This window comes from Apaloderma vittatum, unplaced genomic scaffold (genome assembly GCF_000703405.1).
Source record: "Apaloderma vittatum isolate BGI_N311 unplaced genomic scaffold, ASM70340v1 scaffold6770, whole genome shotgun sequence".
NCBI lineage: Eukaryota > Metazoa > Chordata > Aves > Trogoniformes > Trogonidae > Apaloderma > Apaloderma vittatum.
Genome location: NW_009696096.1, coordinates 38,850 through 62,334, shown reverse-complemented (window position 1 = coordinate 62,334; position 23,485 = coordinate 38,850). Strand labels below are relative to the sequence as shown.

The window sequence follows — 23,485 nt, the reverse complement described above, 5'->3', positions numbered from 1 at the left end:
CAGGAAGGTTAAGATTTGCTTTTACTAGTGTTTGTTGCAAAACACTGATTTTAGTAGCAGAATGTAATTGTGTGGCATTAGTTGGCAATCAAACAATCAAACTGAAAGAACATAGTACACGTCGGGCAAATTTCTTGAATTAAGTGATGATATGATAGATGTGGACAAAAAGATACTGAGATAAACAATTACGATAGCATAAATAAGTGAGTCTTGACTTGGAAGCCTTTGCCCAAAGAGACGTTTTTTAGGTGTTTCAACAAAGAGAGGAGTTAGGAGAGCACTGAAGAAGGATGTGAACATGCTTATGGAATTTTCCAGAGATTTTTCCTGTGCACGATGGCTAATTTCTTTTCTTTTAGTATTTTCTGACACTGGGAATACAGTGGCCTTGTGCACCTTGTGACGCAGACTGAGATATTGTCCTTCCAGAGGAAAGGCAAAATTGCTGTCTCTGGTGTTATCACTGGTTTAATAACTTGAGTAGTTTTGCAGCAGCTGAGGGCTTTCCCGCTTTCTCAGCACCTAAAGGGGTACTGCTAAATTTGAAGCACTTACATATGCAGCTGTTCGATGTGTGCAAATTTTACAGTTGACTTCGAAAGCCGCCTTTTACTTTCAGTATTCTTTGGGCTTCTCCACAGACACCCCCTTGTCACGGGGGAGAAGCTTGCGTGCCCTTATGAGGTTGTGAGCTATGCTGGCAGTGGCATATGCCTCCGATAGGGTCTCCCATGCCAGACAGGTTTCAACTGAAGGGTGTCCACAGGTAGGATGGGCTCACTAGCCTCCCGGCAACCATCCTAGGAGAAAAACAACTCTAACTCCAAGCCTGGGCAGATGGAGCTCGTTTAGCCCTGTAAGGCCATCCATCTAAGAGAAGGGTACTCTAACTAAACCTGTGTCCTGAGAACTTTGCTGTCACCATCCAAGCTCACTAGGCCCTGGCAGATGAAGCTTAGGAGTAAAGGGTGGGGCCAGTTCTGCGCACGCTGAGCCTCACTTAAAAAATCCGTTGTGCAGGCTCGAAGGTTACACCCACATTTGTAAAGTCCTGTAGTGACAGGCGAGGGATGAAATGGCAGGTGATGCACTGGAAGCGCAGACCCAACCCTGCATGCAGGCGGTTCAGGACATTGGTCGCTCGAGACTGACCCCAGAGATGACAGTCTTGTTCGACAATATCCTGAGTGACCAAGCAGCCTTTTTCAAGGAAAGCACTGCTTGCTCCACACGGAGAGGGGCCTAGAAAAGGTGGCCTAACCAAAGTTCATTTCCACCCCCCACCAGCTTGGCTAACCGCAGCCAACAGGCATCTTCTGATGCGGTCGGACAAACACAAGAGAGACACAGGCGTACACCTGCCTCCAAAGGTGTGTTCAGATGCAACCGAACTTGCCTAACTCACATCGGCCTTTTTAGCCGTCAGCACGCTTGTAGCAAGTGTGAGTAGAGCCCTTCCCATATCTTCATTCGCAAAGCCTGGCCATGATGATTCTTCTTTGTGCGACACTGATTGAAGTAGAGCATTAATAACAAATCAGTTTGATTGCTTTTCTCCCCCAAATTAGGTACACGTGTTTGTAAGAAGAATTTTTTCAGCTTGCTTGGAAGGTTAAGCTTCTTTCAGCAATGAGGCAAGCATTTCCTTTGTTTAGAGTTGCATAGTAAATACAGCTTGTTGCTACAAAGCAGAGTAAGATAAAAAACCAGAGAAAACAGAAGACTTCTCAAACCTCCAGTTCCTTTCCACGTGCCCCAAAAAGTCTCAGGCTTTTCCTCTCCATTCCAAAACCAGCTGTGAATGAAGAAGGAAGCCAAAAAAATGCTTGGAAGTATTTTTCTTTGAATGGTCTTCATGCTTAGCAGGCTAAGATGGGTGAAACTACAACCAAGTTCATTGTCTACTTGCCACTTACTGATGTCATTAATCTATTACACTGATGTCATTTTTTCTATTACTTCTTATTAGACTGGAGTTATCCGTTATTTCTACATTGAAGACTGGCAATATGTGAATGAATACCGGCATCCTGTCAGTGTGAGAAAAATTTTTCCAGATCCCAGTGGAACCAGATTGGCTTTGATAGATGACAAAAGCGATGGCTTTGTCTATTGTCCAGTAAGTTACTGTGGGGTACCCATACAACTCCATTTAGAAGCAGGCACTTCAACTGTATAGCGTTTTTAACAGAGAATGAGGAAGCTTTTGTCACCCCAACATGTATGTGGGTAGAAGAAATTGCTGGGGAGGCTTGAAGATAACTTAACAGTAATGTAAGGCAATAAAACTGTCATATTAGGTCAGGACAATTTCATTACACCAAATTCATGATCGGTAATTTTCAGAAATATGTGTGGTTTTGTATTCAAATACAGATATTTTAGCCCATTAACAAGCACTGTCAGTTTCACTGCCTGTCCCCATTATCTTTTTTTCTAAGAAAAGTAAGTAACATTCGTATAATGTTCATTTTCTCCATTTACTTCCCTTCTGAATTAAACTGTTGTTATTCAGTGGCACTACTTGTATTAAGAAAACATTCTGTTAGTAGATTTTCTGCACTATTTGTATTCTCTTTTTATTTTAAATCATAACCAGGATGAATATTTAGTTTGTCTCTGTAGTCAGTTGTGACTGATTTCACTTTTGTGATATTTGTAGGCAAATGATAGATTATACGAGATTCCAAACTTCTCACCAACTATTAAAGGAATCCTGTGGGAAAACTGGCCAATGGATAGAGGTGTTTTTGTTGCATTTGATGATGATAAAGTGTACGCTTACGTTTTTCATAAGGATGCCATTCAAGGTACTGTAAATGCTTTTAAAACCTTATTCACTCTTTTAATTAATAAAATATGTTCTAAGTCTTCATTTTTCTTATCATAGCTGCATATAAAAGTAAATAGTACTACAGACGTTCTGAAGTGCCGAATAGAGAACTGAAAGTGATGAACAGAGAACTAGTTGTTTTGCAGGCTTCTCTGTAAAGCTCCAGCAAGGCATTTTGGTCTTAACTTGCTCAGCTGTTATAGTCTTTTGTCTGAAAATTATATGTTGTGCTTCAATTGTATTTTGAAATGTTCGCGTGAAAATCTCAGAATCAGGGTGACAGAACTTGTATTCGCTTACACAGTTAACCAAAATTGTAATCATGGCAATTTCTGTATTGGTGACGGAGAAATATTCAGAAGTTTACCTACAAACATTTGGAAAATGACCTTACTAGTTTAGAAGATTGAAGTTACACATATTTACTTTACTGAAAGACACATGCTGTACAGTAAATGGTGGTTACCAGAACTAAAGGACTTGAATTAATGCTCTGCAAATCTACAGTATTTCAGCTATGACTGCTTGCTAAACTTTTTACCATGTAGGGTTTTTTGTTAATGATGTCTTCTTTTCTCCCTGGTCTTTGAATCTAGGATCAAAGATTGTTTTGGCAGGTGGCACGGAAGTCCCCTTTTCCCATAAACCTTTGTTGTTGTATAATGGAGAATTAACTTGTCAGACTCGGAGTGGGAAAACAAACAATATCTATCTAAGCACTCACAGTTTCCTTGGCAATTTGAAAGACTTTGGACCTAATGAGCTGACACAAATGCTTGCTCAGACTTTAATGTTGAAAAGGTACATCTGCGTTTTAAATAGATTGTGTAAATTGTTTTCTTCTCTGCTTATTAGCTCAGTACAACATATCCTGGTGATTTTAAAATGTTGTGCTGATTAATGAAAAGGTAGATTGATCTGTGAATTGATGTAGCTGTCTATGCAGACTGAGCTAAATAAGTGACCCAGTGTTTTTCCACCGTCAAGTAAAAGCTAAAGTAGTTTTTTTCAAGACTGATTCGGGGTTCTATGACAGTGGCTCTTCCAAAACTGACTGGAAGTACTTCTTGCATGCTCTCCTCTCACTGCAATGAAGCAATGTAAAATCAGTATAAATGTCAGAGTAGTTTTTGATGTCCTGAAAGAATGTCATAGAAACAGGAGAAACAGAACTGAGTTCTGCAGTTGTATTTCTCCTTTCTTCCTGACACATTGCTCTCTCTGTGGCTTAGAAGTAAATGTTTTTTTATGTTTTCTGTACCACAGAATTAAGAAAACAGTGTTGAGAGGGAATTTTAGGTATGAGTAATACTAGTTTTAAGTGTGTTTTACCTTCTATAGGTTTTCAGAAGCATGGGAGCTGTGCAGACTTCTTAATGACCAGTCTGGTTGGAATGAGCTGGCTAAAGCTTGCTTACATCATATGGAGGTGGATTTTGCAATACGTGTTTATCGGACATTTGGTAATGCTGGGATGGTGATGTCACTAGAGCAAATAAAGGTAAAATGTAAAGTCCCTTTTAAATAGGAAGTATGGAGATTTAATTCCTCTTTAATAATTGCTGAATTCTTATGTGGGGATTTTGGGTTTTGGGTTTTTTATATAGTAGTTGAATTATTTTCAAGGGAGTTAATATTTATAGAGGAGACAATATCTAAGTCACATAGCTCTTGCTTAATTTTCTCTTGAAGTGGTTACATTCTTTACTGGAATGCACAACATTCTTTTCTGCATTTGCTTGAGAACAGCAGAATATATTCATGTCTCAGGCATTTGGAAGCTCTTTCATCCTTTTGTTATTTTTGAGAAAATGTTTAATGCAGCTGTCATTTAAAAAATAAAACCAAAACAGATTGCAGTTGTACATCTAGAAGAGTGCATGAAGTGGTACCTTAAAATACACTTTTGAAAATTGCTGATTTTAGCTGCTGTAGCGGCTTTGAGCTACAATAAGGAAGTGAGGGCTTTCTCTGGTGTGTAGAGTCCAATACACATGGTTGTAAAATGTAAGAGTGCTTTTGGTTTACTGTGCTTACTAAATGATATTACTTCTAACAATATGATTTTTTTTCTTTGGGGCTACTTTTGTAACAATTACATCTTTTTACAGGGAATAGAAGACCACAACCTTTTAGCAGGGCATCTTGCCATGTTTACTAGTGATTTTAATCTGGCCCAGGATTTATATCTGGCCTCATCCTGTCCTATTGCTGCACTTGAGGTATTCATTTAAGATGTGTAACTTTTTCTCCTGCTGTTTTCATCTCCACCTTACTGTTGAAATATTTTACCTTCTGATAATTCTGCTCTTTTATGTTTTGTTCTTGCCATTATGTGACATTCTTAGAGACATCTAGAATGTCTCTCACATTATCTGAATCTTTCTAGAATACTAGCTATGTATTTGTATTTAGTATAACGTTCATATTAGAATTCAGAATTAGAATTCAGAATACTTGCACCAGAAAATGTTACTGTTCTTTATAAATAGATGCGAAAAGACTTGCAACACTGGGACAGCGCACTTCAGCTGGCCAAGCGTTTGGCCCCAGACCAGATCCCTTTCATATCGAAGGAATATGCAATGCAGCTTGAATTCATGTAAGTTCTCCCATAAAGTTGCTGTGTAAGAATGTTAAACCAATATTCATGCTCATTAGAAGAATATAGAATTGAGATACTTCAGCTGACTGCCTTGCTGAGAGAGGAAAATGTCAAATTTCAAGTCTGCCAGTCCCTGAAAGAGAGAAGGTATTAACAGTTTGTCAGGATTTTCAAGTCTATTTTATAGCAAAATCTTTCCAAATGAAACCTGGTCTATTTAGTATCTAAACCAAGAGGAAAAAACTCCCCTCTATTAATAGAGCTTTTAGACAACTCCTTTCCCCTGGCCGTGTTGCTCGCACAGACAGAGGACACTTGGTCGCAGAAAGGAAGGAATGGAGGCAGTCGAAACAATGCAGACATCTGCATCTTGAGTTCTGAACGTACTGAAGGAAAAAAATTGCCTTCGTTTTTATGTTGCCAAAATTCCAAATAATTTTAGAAGGTTAGTTTCATTTGTCATTCAGAAAAATGTGGAAGTAGAGATGAGATTATTGAGGTGTGTTGTGCTGGTAGGTTCTTCACCTGTCTTTCAAGGGAGGTGCGTTGGTCTCAGTATGATGGAATGGAAAGAGGGACTGCCTCGGTGATTGAGCTCCATAAAGCGTGCAGGAAGTGTCAGGACATACTGCAGAACTGTCTGTCCTTTGCCTACTTGTCTGTGTGATAGGAAGGTACCCGTTTCTTCCTATTTTTCCATGTAACTTCTGTTTTTTCTTTTAGGGGTGATTATGTTAATGCTCTGGCACATTATGAGAAGGGAATCACTGGAAACAATAAGGTAATCCCTTTTCAGTAATGATAGTGTTTGTAGTTTCATACTACATATTAATTTGTCGAGTGTCAGACTCATTTGAATTCAGATTTTTTTTGTTCAGCTTTAAATCTGTATGACTATTGCTTTTGGGATAGTAGTTTTTGCACTTCTCTTAATATACGGAATGATGCTTCCTCTCGGTGTAAAGCAGTATTGCCATTGTATTAACATGGCGTAACTAGACTTAGGATCTTATAATTTGAGCAGTTTCATAATAGACATGCAAATGTCAGAGAAAATATTGCTAGGATTTTCATTGTTACAACAGAAGTCCTAATTACTCCTTCCGTTCTTCTTTACTGAATTGTTACCTATATAAAGGCAAGCAAGGATTGTGGTAGAATACAAACATTACATTAAGTAGATCCTCCTTTATTCTAACATTATTTCCTCTAATATTTGCAAAATGTCTATTATGCTGGAGCTTAAATGATAATAGGGGCAATAACAGTGTTTTCTGAATTCAAGCCATATGGCTTTATGAAACACCAGTGGCCTTACCACCTTTAAAAAAAGAAGTATCTTGCTTTTAATTTCTTTTTTTTTCTCTTCTGTTGGATGTGGAGGAAAGAGGAGAGTTGTACTGAGCTGTCTGTAAAACAGATTCTTGTCTTGTATGCTTGGTCCGGACAGATCTTGTAGGTAATATTTGAAAATTACAGACAAATCTTAAGAAGAAAGCTGAGTGTTAAGTAAGTGGCAGTGGCAGCTAAGCAGGGATTTTGAGACAAAAAAATTAAGTCCATGTAATGTTTTGTTAATTTGTTTCAGTGCTTTGTTACTGTGGCTTTTGTCACCTGCTATTTATAATGTATAACGTATAGTTACTGGTTTTCATTTGATTGCCGGTACCAGGAACATGATGAAGCTTGCCTTGCTGGAGTGGCTCAGATGTCCATTCGAATGGGAGATATCCGTCGAGGGGTAAACCAGGCCATTAAACATCCCAGCAGGTTACTAAAAAGAGACTGTGGAGCTATTCTGGAAAGTATGAAGGTATTCAAAAGAGTTAATAAAGCTAAAGGCTGAATATGTGAATCTTAGGCTGTTTATTTATTTGTAATCTTTATTTAGAAATTATATTTTAATGATTTCCAATGTTTAGCAATTTTCAGAAGCTGCTCAGCTGTACGAAAAAGGACAATATTATGACAAGGCAGCATCAGTGTACATCCGGTGTAAAAACTGGTAAGTACAGGTTCTGGGGAAGTGTTATATTTCAGAGGACTTGCTGTGTTGCTCGTTGGAGAGCAATGATTCTCTGAATAGCACAAATGATCTCGTTAATTCTCTTTTATTAATTTTATTGTTCCCTCCCCTAAGCTTAAATAAGAACAGAATTGGTTAAGCTCAAACTAGGACAAGTGTTCACTCAGCAGCTTATGTTATTTTTAATACAGCTTTACTGTAAATGGGAGGTAGTCTCTCTTTTTTCTTTTTTTGTGTTACGTTTAAAGTTACTTGCAGTTTTGAGTGCTTTGTGTTTGTGTGTGCATGTGTGCGTGCAGACACCGAATTTATTAATTTTATTCATATACTTACTGTTCATTACATTTCTTCAGTTATAAAATATGTAACTGAGCTTGGCAATGATTCTAAGTTGCTGGTTCAGGTGGAGTCTATAATCATGAGTAGTCTAAATTGCTGGCTTTATGTTGAATGCATTTTTAATTCTTTTTAAGTGAATTTGATTATTGTGACGTTTCCAGTGGAAGCACATAGTTTAGTGAGAGACTTAAGGGCTTAATTCTTGCCTAATTATATTTTATGGACTTACAATATTAAGAACTGATTGCAGCAAAGATCAGAAAGACCCCTCTCCTCTTCCATACAAGTGCTCTAAAAATTAGATTGGAATATTATGTTCATTTACTAAGGAAAATTTTATTCCATCGTAGAAGTGTCAGTGGCATCAGAACAGACCAAGAGAACACTTTCTTAAGTAGAGTAACTTGGAAATGATGATAGCCTCGATTTGGGAAGTGGGAGGTACAAGCTTTGTTCACTCTCAGGGAAGGAGATTGTTTGGGGAGCGCTCTGTCTTTTAGCAGGGAGGCGAGATTTCAGGTCAGCCTCCCTTCAGTCCCTCATATCCTTTGTTTGGCTTTAGGCTCACTGCTTAGTGTGCTGCCTTTTATTGATCATATCCCTGTGCGCAACTCCCGAAGCCAGGTTTATGGGACTGAGAGAGTTAGGTGTTCCTCCACACTCTGCTGTTACAAGTGTCATGGCTCGGGGAATCTGCTTCTAATTGCTCCGAATCCTCTGTACAACCTGTGGCCTGAAGCACACAGTCGCGGGAGTAATCACAGCTGCACCTGAGCTGATGGTCTTTTGTACTCTTTTGCACATTCTTTCACAGTTTTAATGCTGTGCTGCTTCTGTAGGTTAATTAGAGAACATCAGAGGTAAAAATGGTTGGTCTGGTACTTCTTATGCTTGTGCATTTCAGACTTTAAAACCAGAAGACGTTGTCTTCCCTTAAGCCTGTATGTTTGTGGAGCAGTCTATAATTTCCAGTTCTTACATCTATAAAGTGCAGCTTTCTGAAAATACTAAAGCGCTTTCAAAGCTTATACATTATGTCTGATTACTTCTTTTTAGCTTCCTTTTCAGTGCTGACACAAATATGCCTGTTGTACTGGAGAAAATGTGAAACCAGATATATTTATTTAAATAACCATTTTCTTGTCTTTCTAGGGCAAAGGTTGGTGAACTTCTTCCTCATGTTTCATCTCCAAAGATTCACCTGCAGTATGCAAAGGCCAAAGAAGCAGATGGCAGGTGCATTTGAATGCTTATCCTGTTCTATAAAACATGTTATTATTATTGTTGTCATTATTATTATACATTACTCTTTTATAAAATAGATTTAAAAACAGGCTTTAAATTTTGTGTAAAATAATCTTGTGAAAATGTATTTTTAAATATGTGAACTTAAGGTGTTCTGTAAAGTTTTTAAACATAAGCTAAGGACCTTCCACTAGTATCAAAGGTGTGTTTCTAATTCTTTGGTTTCCTGTATGAGCATTAATACCTTTAACAAAAACTCCACTTAGCAGAGTATTGAAGTTCAGTTTGCTTCTAACGACTCCTTAGCTGTGATTTTTAAAGGCTCTTCAAAGGGGGAATAATCATGAAAGATTTTTAATTCTAGAGTCAAATTACTGCTACATCTTAATGGCTGCACATGCAAAATATTGAATAATGTGAAATTATTGGCTAAAATGAAAGTCCAAAATAGGATATATTTAATCGTAGAGTGTAGTTTCTACTAGTCCTTACCTGTAAGTAAATGTGCTTCAGAATAATGATACTTTATAATATGATGCAGCACCAAAGCTAAATGTTTGCATTGATGGGAGTAAAAAATACTGTTTGTGTCAGTTTGCATAGTGTGAGAATAAGAATTTTCTTGATCTAGTTTATGGAATAGAAAAGGAGTCTCATTTTTAAAATTGTAAAACTAGTTATCATCTGTTAGGTTTTTATTGTTCTCACACTCCCAAGGGATTTTATATGGAACCAATAGAACAGGTGATGTTTGCTGATGGAACAAATGAACCACTTTTAAGATATAAAAAAAAGGGATGCTGGTGCAAAGTAGGTCAAAAATATGATTGTGGTAGGATTTTTTCTGTACTCTCTACCTTTCACTCTCCCAAGAGTCAAAAAAACCTAGTAAATGCAGAGCAAGGCTGTTATGCAAACCAAAGGGAAGGTGTCGCAAAGTAACCTCTCGGAAATAAAATACTATATGTTTCTTTCACACCATATTGCAGTTATTTAAAAGTTAAAAATACTGATGTGGAACCATTATTTTGCAGGTACAAGGAAGCTGTCCTAGCTTATGAGCACGCAAAACAGTGGGACAGTGTAATCCGGTTGTATTTGGATCACCTTAATAATCCTGAAAAGGCTGTTGATGTTGTGAGAGAAACACAGTCTCTTGAAGGAGCAAAGATGGTGGCCAGGTAACAATTGTTACACAGAGTTAAAAAAAAAAAGGTGAAAGGGGACATACCTATTGGAAGTTGATGAGGGTTACTAATGTTATCAGACTCTGACTACTGGTGTTTGGCCAGTGGCTGTATATTTCAGTTTATTGTTTTAAGTTCTCTAAAATTTGGACATCTAAGTAGCTACAGACTTAATTTTTTTAAAAACTTTCTGTTTAAGATTGTAGAAACCTGAAGTAATATGTTTGGATAATAATAAAAGTTGCCACGCTGCATTATTTATACTAAGTTAATTTTAGTAACCTATTTAAAATAATTGAGATACAAATACGATACATTTCTAATTTATTTTATGTGTCACAATATATGCCTGAAACATTTGATGCATTCATTAGGTGTCTGCTCACGGCAGGAGGGCTGGACTAGATAAGCTTTAAAGGTCACTTCCAGCCCAATGCATTCTGTGATTCTGCTAATTAGTACTAAGGTATTTATTTGTTCATTCTCATTAGATTCTTTCTGCAGCTTGGTGACTATGGTTCTGCCATCCAGTTCCTGGTCATGTCCAAATGCAATAATGAAGCTTTCACATTAGCTCAACAACACAACAAGATGGAGATTTATGCTGATATCATAAGTGAGTATTCTGGGTTAATAGTTTGCCTGCAATATCTTTTCCTATTCTTTTAATTGGTTTAAGGCAATTTGAAATCATAAGACAAGGGCTGTGAAGTTTTGTTTCCCAGCCTTTTCCACTTCCGGTCACCGTGGACAATCCATGTCTAACTCATGCCTACAAGCTGAGCTTTGCTTTCAGCTTAGCTATCTCCCTTCATCTTCCGTCTAGGTTGTTTTAAAATCTTGCCTCTGACAGTATTTTTCTGATTATCCATAAAGATAAAGCATTTATCTCGACTATTATTTTCTGCTCTTCCAAAACTGAAAATTTTACTGGTACAGTTCTTGATTTTTATCCCCTATTTTCCTTTTTTCATGGTTCCAGCTCTTATCATACATGTGTATGTCCCTTGTGTTTCCCTTTTTTTCCTTTAAAGGCCCTTTGTAGCCTTCTCTCGTCTCAGTGAGAGACGAAAAGGACGCCGTACTGAGAAGCTGACTTTTGCCTCAGGCTGTGAAGTCAGTCAGTGGCCGGGTTATCAAGTCGCAGTAAATGTTTTTCACCTGCATCAGGCGTCATTCTTTGTGGAAACAGTTCCACATATGTATCTGCCAAATTTGCTAATATTTTCAGTTAATCTCTTCCTTTTAAAAATGTATTCTTGTTGTGAAGGTTGTAGAAACTTGACAGCACCTGGGTTGGTGATGTACGGTTACAGCTGCTTGTCAAGGCGACCACTGTTGGTCTAAGGTTCCTTACGCTTTCTTCTTTCTCTCCTATCCAAAATAGAGTGTCTCAAATAGTAATTGAAGTGGATGAGTGAAAAAGGGTTTTAAACACTTTGTTTAAAGGGCTGTCTTTGTTTTAGATGTGTACAGTCAAATGGTGTCTTGGTTAGAAGACTAAGCAGTATTCCCTGCTACCACGTGCTTACGTTGGTCCCAATAATCTTGCTCTGTGAGATAAATACACTCGTGTATTTTGAAACCATGAAAATAATTCACGTGATAATCTCACAATCACTTGCTCTCTTCTATTGTTACCAAGACATAATGGAAAAATTCGTTAGTGGTCATACTTATGCCATTTTATTATGCCTGCTAAAAAAAAGAGTAATTACAGTGTAAAACCTATGGAAACAATTATTTCCCTGGATTATTAGCTCCCGATGTCTGACATTTAGACATTAATTAGAAAAAAAATGCATAAGACAAAATTTGAGTCTGACTGACTTTAATTTTCTTTGAATGTCTCTAGAAAACAAAATGTAGAGTAGGAATTTGTTACTTCCGTAGGGCCTGTATCTTCCTCAATAAGAATACTCTGCTCTCATTGCTATCTATCTGTTGCAGGTTCTGAAAGTACTAGCAATGAAGATTATCAAAGCATTGCACTATATTTCGAAGGAGAAAAGAAACATTTTCAGGCGGGAAAATTTTTCTTGCTGTGTGGTCAATATGCACGGGTCAGTACTTAAAGGATAGAACAGCAATAGTTAAACATTCATAGGAACTGTTCAAAATAGTGTACTTCAAACTCAAGGAAGTTCACAGTAGACTTCAGCTGCCTTAACTGATGACATACTGATGTTCTTTAAAAGTTTGAGAAATATAAGTAAATTATTTCCATTTGCAATTATCTACATGGTGCTCTGTGAATTATACTCTGCTGTGCGCATGACTTTTTCATAGCAAGAGAGGCTCCAGGTAGATCAGTGATATACTATTCTCAATGAGCCTCTAAATATCATGAACAGAGAAGTAGAATTTATTTATATTTTATTAGCTTGGCTGATGAAGACTTGGTGGCTGATTTAAGACTGTAGCATGTCCTAACTTAAAGGTCTTTTTAAAAAAAGGAAATATGCTAATTACGTTGATAGACACACTTCCTTTTCATCCGTTACAAATCAGAGAACTCACACTTAGTGGGTGTTTGACTTTTGCGTGCTGAACACATGCCTAAAAATCCTACTGATTTTTGCAAGTTACAGCCATTGCAGGTGACTACTCCTTCAGCTGGGGTGTAGGGAGGTCCAGTGGGACGTTAGTCATGAATTTCCTCTTACAATGCTGCTGTGAACATCTTTGAGTCTTAGATGAAGGTGTTCACCAGAATTTGGCAGACTCAACTCTCTTCTTTCTTGCTGGAGTAAGAGCAGCTGCTGCCTCTGCAGGGTATGTGGTTGTCCTTATGGCTGTAAAATATAGTCGGGATAAGCATTCAGTGTGCCACTTCCACTTGTCTGTCAAAGTGCGGAGAGAAGTAACTTGATAAAAATCAGAAAAATGTTGAGTTCATGTCTTAGTTTTAACTTTGCTTCTCTATTATTTTAGGCACTAAATCACTTTATTAAAAGTCCAAGCACAGAAGATAACTTGGCTATAGAAATGGCAATTGAAACGGTAAGCAACTTTGATAAAACAAAAAATTCTTCATCTTTTCAGAAGGTTTACCTTCAGTATTGTGATATTTTCCTAACGTCAGTAAGTGTCTTTGGACAGAAACAAATAAAAGGAAAACTGTATCTGTAAAGGTGATACCTAAACATTAAAAAGTGGAAACAGTTCATACTGACACCAGAGGAAAACATGTTTTCATCATTCAAAGGAAGGTTTGTGAACTCATGCAGATTTTTGTGGTTGTGTCAGAGACAAATGAGCTTGAAATTGTCTTTTTTAGCAATATCCATATATGATTTTTCAGTTCTGCAAATTTTTCCAGTCTGCACATTATGGTTAGAGAGATCAATGTGCCTTCATTCTCACTCTGTCACAGAATCATGGAATGATTGAGACTGGAAGGAACCTCTGAAAGTCCAACAACCCCCCCTGCTCAAGGAGGGTCACCTAGAGCCCAGGACCATGTCTGGAAGGCTTTTGAATATCTCCAAGGAGAGAGACTTAACAGTCTCCCTGGGCAACCTCTGCCAATGATTGTTCACCCTCACGGTGAAAAAGTGTTTCATGATGTTTAAATGGAAACTCCTTTGTTTCAGCCAGTGCCCATTGCCTCTGGTCCTATCACTGGGCACCACTGAAGAGACCCTGGCTGCTTCCTTTTTGCATCCTCCCTTCAAGTATTTATATAATTGCCAAGATTCCCCCCACCCAGACCTTCTCTTTTCCAACCTCAATAGTCCCAGCCTTTCCCCAATGAGAGATGCTCCGGCCCTTCATTGTCTTACTGGCCCTTTGCTGGACTCTCTCCAGCATGTCCATATCTCTCTTGTACTAAGGAGCCCAGAACTGGACACAGCACCCCAGGTGTGGCCTCACCTGGAGCAGAGGGAAAGGACATCTTCCTCAGCTTGCTGGCAACACTTCTCCTAATTCAGCCCATGATACCGCTATCCTTCGTTACTGCAAGGGCAGATTGGTGACTTATGTTCAACTTGACCCCACCAAGGTCCTTTTCTGAGAACCTGCTTGCCAGCTGGGAGTCCCCCAATATATACTGGTATATGGGGCTGTTGCTCCCCAGGTGCAGGATTTTTGCACTGCCCTTTGTTGAACTTCATGAAGTTCCTGTGAGCCCCTTTCTCCAGCCTGTCGGGGACCCTTTGGATGGCAGCACAGCCTACTTTTGTATCATCAGCGAGCTTGATAAGGGTGCACTCTTCCCCGTCATCTATATCAGATTGGACCCGGTATTGTGCCCTGAGGTATGCTGCTACTTAATGGCCTTCAGCTAGAATTTATATTATTGATCACAACCCTCTGGGACTGTCTCTTCAACTGGTCATATAGTGCTGGCTCTGATCTAGTGACCAGCACTGAGTGTGCCCTCGAGACACAGAGTGTGGCTGGTTGTTGGGCATGGCTTTGTGACAGCAGGTGTCAGCTCATGGGCCCTAGTTCCAGATGCCTTCCCAACGCTGAAGCAGAGGAACAGTTTTGTGCTGGTAGAGACCTCTTTAGTTATCATCTCCTATGTGAGGCATGGCAGAGCTGGTGAACCAAGTCATCACCTGGTTCCAATACACAGAACTAACAAAAATAAATAAAAATATAAATCTATCTCATTTACGCGTTTTTATGGAAAGCCTCCTTATCAGTAAGTATTTTTTCTTTCATATCGTATTTTTTTCTGTCTTTATTTAATAGGTGGGACGGGCAAAAGATGAGGCCCTAACAAATCGGCTGATAGACTATCTTATGGGAGGAAGTGATGGCATGCCCAAGGTATTGTATCTCTGTCACTGCTATTACATCATATTGCTGCGCTACAAGTTATTTTGAGCTTATTTTGTCCTAAAATTTTTGGCAAACGTGTTGTGGTTTCGCTTGGTTTCATTAAGGAGCAAGTCTTGTATGATCAAGTCTCTGTGAGTCGTTCACCCAGTAATTCCAGTTTCAGAAAGATAGGAAAGGAAGTAACAATCTTACATATAATCATAAGGCCATTTTTTACTTTGAAAAAAATGTCTTTCTTTTTAATTTCTTATTATGTAGAAGTACTTAAAGTTTGAATTGATTATCCGTAGAGTCAATTTCATCTGCGTATATTGGCTTTAATTCTATAAACTAAAACACAGAGTTTCTGTTCTGTGTTGGAAGTAAATCTATATGTTTATTTCATAATAGACAGTTTTTAAAACCAGGGAGAATGCTTGAAGATTGTTGATGACAGACTTTCCTAACATGGAAGTTTGATTAACTGTTGGAGAATGAAATACTGTGGACACTGGTTTTTATGTTTTCAGTCATCATTGTAGAAAATCTTCTTTGTATCTGTACAATTTTTTTCTCTTAGACTATTTAAGAGGTGCTTTGCGAGACAAGAGGTGCTCTGCTCTGGTTTATGAGGTTTCTTTTATTGTCATGTGATCAATTAATGAAATTTAGAAAGGACCAGTACCCTTTCTTCCAGGGTTCCTGCTCCTTTGTTAAAAGTAAACCATTCACTGGGTGTAAAAAAGGCTTTTGGCAGACTGGTAGGCTATTTCATCTTTTTCTTTCTTTATTATTTGGGATTTGGGAGTTGGAAGATACTTGCTGACAGATTTTTGTGTATTAGTTGCCAACACAACTTGGTTTGGTAATAAAAGGATTGTTCACAAACTAAGCAAATCACAGATTAGATGTGTGCTGTAATACAACACAAGAAGTATATTTTGACCATATTCCATTGGTATGTTATTGTTTTTTCCCCAGGAAAAAGTGGCTGCTGTAAATATGATATTAGACATTGGAACAGCAGCGTTCAAGGTTAAGATGACACACAGCTCTTTTGTGGGCTGTCTGGTTTCTCTGAGCTCAGGCTATAGAAAACCAGGCTTCACAGTGCATTTTTGGCTTTGATGTCCACAGACCTTACGGGACATTCAGTCATATTTGGGTTTGAGTTCATGGAACTATGTGGCTGAGCCACTTCAGGTTTTACTGCCTGTTACTGAACGTGAGCTAAGTGGTGCTGCAGCTTTGTTTTTCTACCATGAAAGCCAGACCTCAGGGAAAGACATTGCAGTTGGCAATTAATTCCTTAGTCGAGGAGTTTAAGGTCTCACAGTAAATAGTCAGGTGCAAAATGGCGTTTGTGGTAGAGTAAGTTCTGCCTTACTGAGTGGGGGGTAAGGTTTGGTAATGATGAGGATGACGTGGTCTTGGTGCATTAAGTTTATTTCACCTGTAATATTACAGCTGTGGGTTATGATTCTGTTGGGAGATTAGAAATTCTGGTGCTTTCCTCTGTATGATGCCTGGAGATGATGGGTTTCATCTCAAAGACTTCTAGAGACACTGAGCAGTTCCTGGCCAAGCCAACTTTGCATTTTTAAAAATAAAAAATAAAACAACCAACATCTGTCTCTCTATTATTTACCTGTATTTTGAAACATTAGTGAAATGAGTGAACGTTAGTGAAATTATGAGAAGAAGCAAAATCCAGTGAAACAAACAAAACTTAAATGTAAGAGACCAGAAGAGAATGAGGCTGTTGGAGGCATTAGATGAAAAATCTTATGCTGAGAGTTGAGTGGGCAGAAGCTGTAGCATCCAGTCTCTTCTCAGGCCACCTGGCTGAAAGAAGCACACAGGACTGGCTAAGGGAGGCGAGCAGCAGTATGATCACCGTGGTGCAGAGGTTCTAAAGATTTTTAGAAAATGCTTAGAAGTTTTGTGAATGCCATAATTGTCATATTTAAAACATTGTTTTGAACTTCAATGCAGAGCTTTCTTTTCCTTGTTTAAAAGCTCTCTCTTGTTCTTCTGAATGCTTTAATCCAATCTGCCATAGTCTCTCTCAGTGAGTAACAAAATTTTACTTTATCAAATCATACATACTTGATTTTAAAATCTACTTAAAAAACAATTAATCCTTATCCTTGTTATGCTATCCAGACAGTATTTTTGAAATTATCAAGCAAATGGGGTTGTTTTTAGAGAGTAGCGGCTTTTATGTGGTGGTATTTTTGTAAAGCTGAGAGTGAAATTAAAGTAGCCGTGCAGCAGAAACTTGCTAATCCTTTCAGCCAACGATCTTCAAACCAGGTCCTCACTCACAGCAGCCTGATTGCTTTAAGTCTTTCGCAGCCAACAATGACGTGGCTTTTTCATGAAGTACCATATTATCAAAATTACTAGGCTTACCAAATTTTTCTTCTTTTATTGTCTGACTAACTATAAACTGTTTCTTAAAAGTGTTACTATGTCAGCTGATGTATTTGTCAACTTTCATGTATAAAGACTCTTAATTTCTCACATGTGTTCTTTTCTAATTTTTCAGGGAGCATTAACTAGCAAGGTTCTGCTGTCTTCTGTGTGCATATTTTCTAAGTACACATGTTTTAAAAAGCAAAAGTAAAATAATGGCTATTTAAAATTAAAATCAGTTAGATTGCAGTCATACTTTTTCCCAAGACCTTAGGAAAAGTATTGTCAATTGAAAATTCCTGCATATTTTGCTTTTAAAATTACTGACTTTAAAGGTAAGATAGGAAACTAAAACAAGGGACTAATTTTTCTTAAATGCCCTCTACTTTTTTTTTTTCCTATGTACAGCTGCCATGTAAGTCATTTAAATAGATTATTTAAGTAAAATATAGTTAGAGATGTGGCCAGTACCACTGGTCTCTGCTGGGACCCTTCTCCTGCAGGAGAGAAGGAAGAGGCAGCTGGGATGGGGCAGAAGCGCAGCCTCTGCCAGCAGCAGTGGAGCAACCTCCAGGTGGTCAGAAGTTGGGAAGAATGACGTCATAACCTACCAGTCATCATAATTTTTGTTTTACCCCACTCAGGGAATAGCAGTTCTCCTTTTTAAAGCATTTTACAGTGGATAAATAATATCCACTAATATAAGTAGTTGTGTTCACTTTATCATCCAGATAATTATTTCATTATTGTTCCATTACAGTTCTTAGGGTGTTTGACCTTTTGATGGGGTGTTACTTAAAATTCTGCTATATCGTTAGTTTAAAAGTAATTACTTTTGGTTATTTAACGCTTTTTCCATATATTGTGAACTAAAAAGAAGAGTTCTACTTGCCTTTTTTCTTTCTCTCTTGCTTTTATTTTTGTTATTGTTTTTTTCCCTTGCTTCTCAAGTAGGGAGTTAATCTTTGCAGTCACCTTCTTTAAAAGGAGATGTCTTTATGTCTTTCATATTCCCGTTCCTTTGAATTTCTTTCTTTTTGCTGTGTGTTTGAGACTTACATACAAAATGCACAGAGTATTCCAGAGAGCAGCACAATATTGATTAATACAATTCTTTCTTAAAAAATCTTTATACCATTTTAACAAAGAAGACACCTTGTAAATGTTTGGGTTTACTACTGACATTGCAGAATTAGTTGATTTGATTTTTTTTGTTAAAGCTGTCTATAAAGATAACAATGGCTCCAGTGGTTTCTTTTTCTGATTGTATACTTCAGTTGGAGCCATTCCATTATATTCAGTATTTCAACTTAACCAAGTCTTGATTTACTTTTTAAAAAGTTATCATGAACGGACCTGACTTATTATTGATTCTGTTTTAGAAATCGTTGCTAAAGATATGATAGCAACACTAGCCCAGGGTTTTTTTCACTTAATAGTTCCTTTGTGTCATAAGCAAAGTAATTTTATTTTATATTTTAGCTATATTTTTAGGAATGACATCTTCTGAGGATTTTCTCAAAATTCTTATGAAAGATCAGGTCTCTTTTGTTGATTTCTTTTTTTTTTATCTCATTAGTCTGCTAGAAGTTTCAGTAGACTTTACAGAGATAGAACTTAGTTTGTTTTCTTCATTACTCCTATCTTGAGTTTCTAAAGTTTTGTTTTTAAATTACTTTACTAATTTTTGTGCTATTGGATTGCCAGTTCTTGGGTGAACCCTTTGCTACGTCTGCCATTCTTGAGTCACATAATGTATCAAAAATTCATAGCTTAGCAAATGAGAAATTTTGTGCATTTTCTTAGCTGGTTGTCCCTTTGATTTTCAGTTTTTTAGTCGTCCTGGATGTCTACCCCCTGGTCCTAGAACAATATTACCCCCTTTAATGGCTGGATTTTGTCATCCTTACTGGCACTAAGCAGTATTTGCATTTAGATCCATAATGCAGTTTAAACACTTCTGGCACGATTTCAATTTCTAAACGCAGTTTAGAAATTTCTGAACGCTGGGTTTCTGCCTGTTCCGCTCTTTCTGTGCCCGGCGACCTGCGGCTTTCCGCAGCCGTGCCCACAGGGCTCACCCCTCGGCCGCTGCAACCCCACCAGAGTCCTCAGCGTGGGTGCTTGTCTGTGACCACGCTGACGAAGCCAAAACTTGCGGTGGGGGAAGTGTAGCGTAGCTAAGTGTGTCATTCTGAAGAGCTCTTCAGAAAAACGAGCCCGCTTGTCTGCTTGCTTTAAAGAACGTGGCGGTGGGGTGGGCAAATAAAGAAAGGGAATACGGCCGTGTGGATTCAGTTGGTATTAATTGCTTTTGTATGATTTAATTAAGGACGCCAAGTACCTGTTCCGCTTATACATGGCGCTAAAGCAGTACAGAGAAGCTGCCAGAACTGCTATCATAATTGGCAGAGAGGAGCAGCGTTCAGGTAAGCCTGTTTTCACTCATGTGACAGTTTAAAGGTCGTTTAAATGTGGTGTTGAGGAATATGGTTTAGGGGTGAGCTTTGTAGAGTAGGGTTCATGGTTGGACTCCATGATCTCAAGGGTCTTTTCCAACCTGAATGATTCTATGATCTCTGACCCTACATCCTTTCAGGGTGTGTTTAGGGTACTGTTATTTATGCTTAGAAAGGACACATATCAGTTCTTTTAATTGTATTCAAGTTTAGTTTTGAATTTTAAGTCGCCTTTGTGAAAAGATTGACACTATGGAAAACAGAAATTTGTGGAAAATACCAGCATTCCTTACTGCATTCAAGTACACATAATGATTAAGATTGCCTGAGATTCTACTTTTCTGCTAATCGGAGATCTTAGAATTGCAGTTTCTACGTGCAGTTTCCGACCTGCATACTGATCCTTTAGTCTTTATACGTGATTTTTTTCAGAGGGAGGTGTGGGTGCCAGTTAGCTCAGTCGGTTAGAGCGTGGTGCTGATAATACCAAAGTCGTGGGTTCGATTCCCATTCGGTCCCCAAGTGTTGCCTGATCTAGTTGAGAGGCGTCCCTGGCCATGACAGGGAGGTTGGATTAAATGATCTCTAAGGTCCCTTCCAGCCTAGGCCATTCTGTAATTCTTTGTGCACAAGAGATGATTTCTGTTGAAGGATCAGACTTAAGCCTTGTTTTCTCCTGTAATAGGGAGCTGAAGATGGAAATAGAAAAAAAAGTAATAAGAAGAGACAGGGATAGAAGCAAAATAACTGTTGCCTCCATTATTCGTGCTCCTCTGTAGCCATGGCAACAGCCCTGACATAACCCTGCTTGCTTTTCTTTTCAAGTAGGTTAAGAAAAATATCTATAAAGGACAAATAACAGCCTCAGGAACAGCCAAGGCAAATTAACATTTATGGACTGCTCGTTGGCATTGGGCTAATAAGGACTTGGCCAGCATGATCTTCCAGTTCATCATAGCAGTGAACTGTCGTAAGATCATAGAGTCATGTAGGTTGGAAAAGTCCTTTAAGATCAATGGAGTCCGTTAACCTAGCGATGCCAGGGCCACCACTAACCCATGTCCCTAAGTACCACATCTACACGTCTTTTGAATATCTCCAGGGATGGTGAGTCAACCATTTCCCTGGGCAGCCTGGTCCAGTGCTTAACAACCCTTTGGGTGAAGAAGTTTTTCCTAATATCCAATCTAAACCTCCCCTGGTGCAACTTGAGGCCATTTCCTCTTCTCCTGTTGCTTGTTACATGGGAGGAGAGACCAACCCCCACCTGACTGCAACCTCCAGCAATAAAGTCTCCCCTGAGCCTCCTTTTCTCCAGGCTAAACAACCCCGGTTCCCTTGGCTGCTCCTTGTAAGACTTGTTCTCTGGAACCTTCACCAGCTTCATGGCCCTTCTTTGGGCACGCTCCAGCACCTCAATGTCTTCCATGTCATGAGGAGCCTCTAAACTGAACCTGGGATTCGAGGTGCAGCCCCCCCAGTGCCCTGATCCTGCTGGTCACACTATTCCTGATGCAGGCTGGGATGCCCTTGGCCTTCTTCCATAGCATAGAGATGTGTTCTGCAACAGTGTAACAATAAGCACAGTCTTTTTCTCATTAAAATCACCGACCTTGCAGTAATTTTCCTCTGCAGAGGCACAGTTCTTTCAGAAGGTTTCCATTAATTTAATTATGAAGTTCACAGCAATATAGCTTATTCTTTCCTTTAAAGTCAAACTGTCTGGTATTTCCCTTTGGGTATGCTATTTCATGTGCAGTTTTCATTTTATTTTTTATGTAATAGTGTGATTTTAAGACTGATACTATTATACTGAGAGTCAGTAACGCAGAGTGACAAAATTAATGTTGTTTTCCAGCAGCTAATTCTGCAGTGATATGTCACCGCCTCACACAAATTCCACTGGCTGATTCAGTTCTAATGTGTAACAACATGTAACAAATTGCTCTGTAAAAATGTTTACTGATAGAGAAATAGAGACAGAGGAAAACAAAGTTTGCCGAAATAACTGAATCTGAAATTTCCTTTAAATGCCTCTTAACTGCAAAGCCTATGACTTCCTTATACTCTTAATAGTGAAAAAAAACCCAACCCCAAACCCAATGCAAGAACAAACAGCTGGCTAAGGGTAGACAGATCGTACTAAGCACTGGGTGTTTTCAGCTAAATTGATAATTTAATGAAATCCTGTAGTTTGTGAGCAATCCTTGCTAGTAACCTTGGACCAGTATAATCTAGTGAATTAACACTCAAATTTTAATTATCTCTGTGAAAAGTTTTGGGTTTATTTGGTTCCAGAGGCAAGGATTTGCCAAAGCTAATGATAAAGTAAAAGTATGGTAAATTAACATGTAAGCAACAGCTTTTGAAATGTCTTGACAGTGAAGAACAAAAGGAGGTAACATCTCTAAATACTCTAAAAATACCTTCTCTTTTTATTGTGGAAGCAATGTATTAGATACAATATCTTCCATTTTTAAAGCTTTGTAATACGAAATTGTCATCCACATATGTATTTTGCTACTGTTTCTAGATGAATTTTTAAAGTGTAGACTTTTTAATTATAGGTTATTTAAAGTGTAGGTTATTTAACTCCCTGGCTGATTCTGTTCAGGAAACTGACAAGCAACTGCTTGTGACTTTCCAAAGAAATGGTCTTGCAAAGGTTTTGCTCTAAGAATCAACATAACTTCCTGTTCACCTTCTGCATATTAGTAAAGAAATTGTTATGAAAAATTTAATTTCTTATTCAGTGTTTTTTGTTTTTAAGGAAACTACCGAAATGCACATGATGTTCTTTTCAGTATGTATTCAGAGTTGAAGACCCAGAGGATTAAAATTCCTTCTGAGATGGCTACAAACCTAATGATTCTACACAGCTATATTCTAGTGAAGGTAATGAATTGAGGAACAGAATTTATGCATAAATTGCACAGTCTGTGATTTATTGAACTGTCCTTATAGATGCCCTGTATACATAAATTACCATACATATATGTCATATAAGTTGTGTCACAGAATCCAAGTGCTTGCTAACAAGCACAATCAATACTTTCTGGTTGTTTCTGCCTCTGATTAGCACATTCTTTTTCAAATACTGGATAGTTAAAAACCTGCATCTTGCATTCATACTTAAAATATGTTGTGTTGCTAGTACTGTTACTGATTATTATTCATGAGCATATATCACTGCTTTAGTGTGAGTGAAATGAAGCAGCAGGGGCTCACATGATCTGGGGCCCACCAGGACTATCTGTTCAGACTGCAGCCAGGCTTCTGGCCTCCGTTGCCGCCGGCAGCGAGGCAAGAGCAGGCAAGCAGTGGGACTGAAGGCCAGAAAGACTCTTCTGGGAAAGGTAAAGTCTCTGGTCCCTTCTCTAGCACGTGGTAACTTCTCTGCTCAGTTCTGTGAAAGAGCCGTGGGCGTGCAGCTCCCCGGAGGCCCAAAGCCGAGAGCGGGCGGCAGGAATTACTCTCCGAAGGCTGCGCATAACGCAAATGTGTGCTGTGTTCCAGGCTCACGTGAAGCGCGGCAATCACATGAAGGGAGCGCGCCTGCTCATCCGCGTAGCCAACAACATCAGCAAGTTTCCGTCA

At 38.5% G+C, this 23,485-nt stretch overlaps 1 protein-coding gene across 1 annotated transcript in view; it reads left to right on the top strand.

The window, feature by feature from the left end:
* Window positions 1-1,972: 1,972 nt before the first annotated feature.
* The window catches only part of WDR19 (WD repeat domain 19), a gene marked incomplete at its 5' end in the record, with an annotated part of 26,760 nt that continues 5,247 nt past the window's right edge, over window positions 1,973-23,485 (top strand). The window contains 18 exons of the mRNA XM_009873395.1: window positions 1,973-2,122; window positions 2,666-2,813; window positions 3,433-3,637; window positions 4,178-4,337; window positions 4,948-5,058; window positions 5,329-5,438; window positions 6,165-6,222; window positions 7,114-7,254; window positions 7,364-7,446; window positions 8,959-9,042; window positions 10,086-10,232; window positions 10,730-10,854; window positions 12,189-12,301; window positions 13,173-13,241; window positions 14,943-15,020; window positions 19,762-19,858; window positions 22,659-22,783; window positions 23,405-23,481. Coding sequence (XP_009871697.1) covers window positions 1,973-2,122; window positions 2,666-2,813; window positions 3,433-3,637; window positions 4,178-4,337; window positions 4,948-5,058; window positions 5,329-5,438; window positions 6,165-6,222; window positions 7,114-7,254; window positions 7,364-7,446; window positions 8,959-9,042; window positions 10,086-10,232; window positions 10,730-10,854; window positions 12,189-12,301; window positions 13,173-13,241; window positions 14,943-15,020; window positions 19,762-19,858; window positions 22,659-22,783; window positions 23,405-23,481 — 2,081 coding nt within the window. The remainder of the gene's footprint in view (window positions 2,123-2,665; window positions 2,814-3,432; window positions 3,638-4,177; window positions 4,338-4,947; window positions 5,059-5,328; window positions 5,439-6,164; window positions 6,223-7,113; window positions 7,255-7,363; window positions 7,447-8,958; window positions 9,043-10,085; window positions 10,233-10,729; window positions 10,855-12,188; window positions 12,302-13,172; window positions 13,242-14,942; window positions 15,021-19,761; window positions 19,859-22,658; window positions 22,784-23,404; window positions 23,482-23,485) is intronic.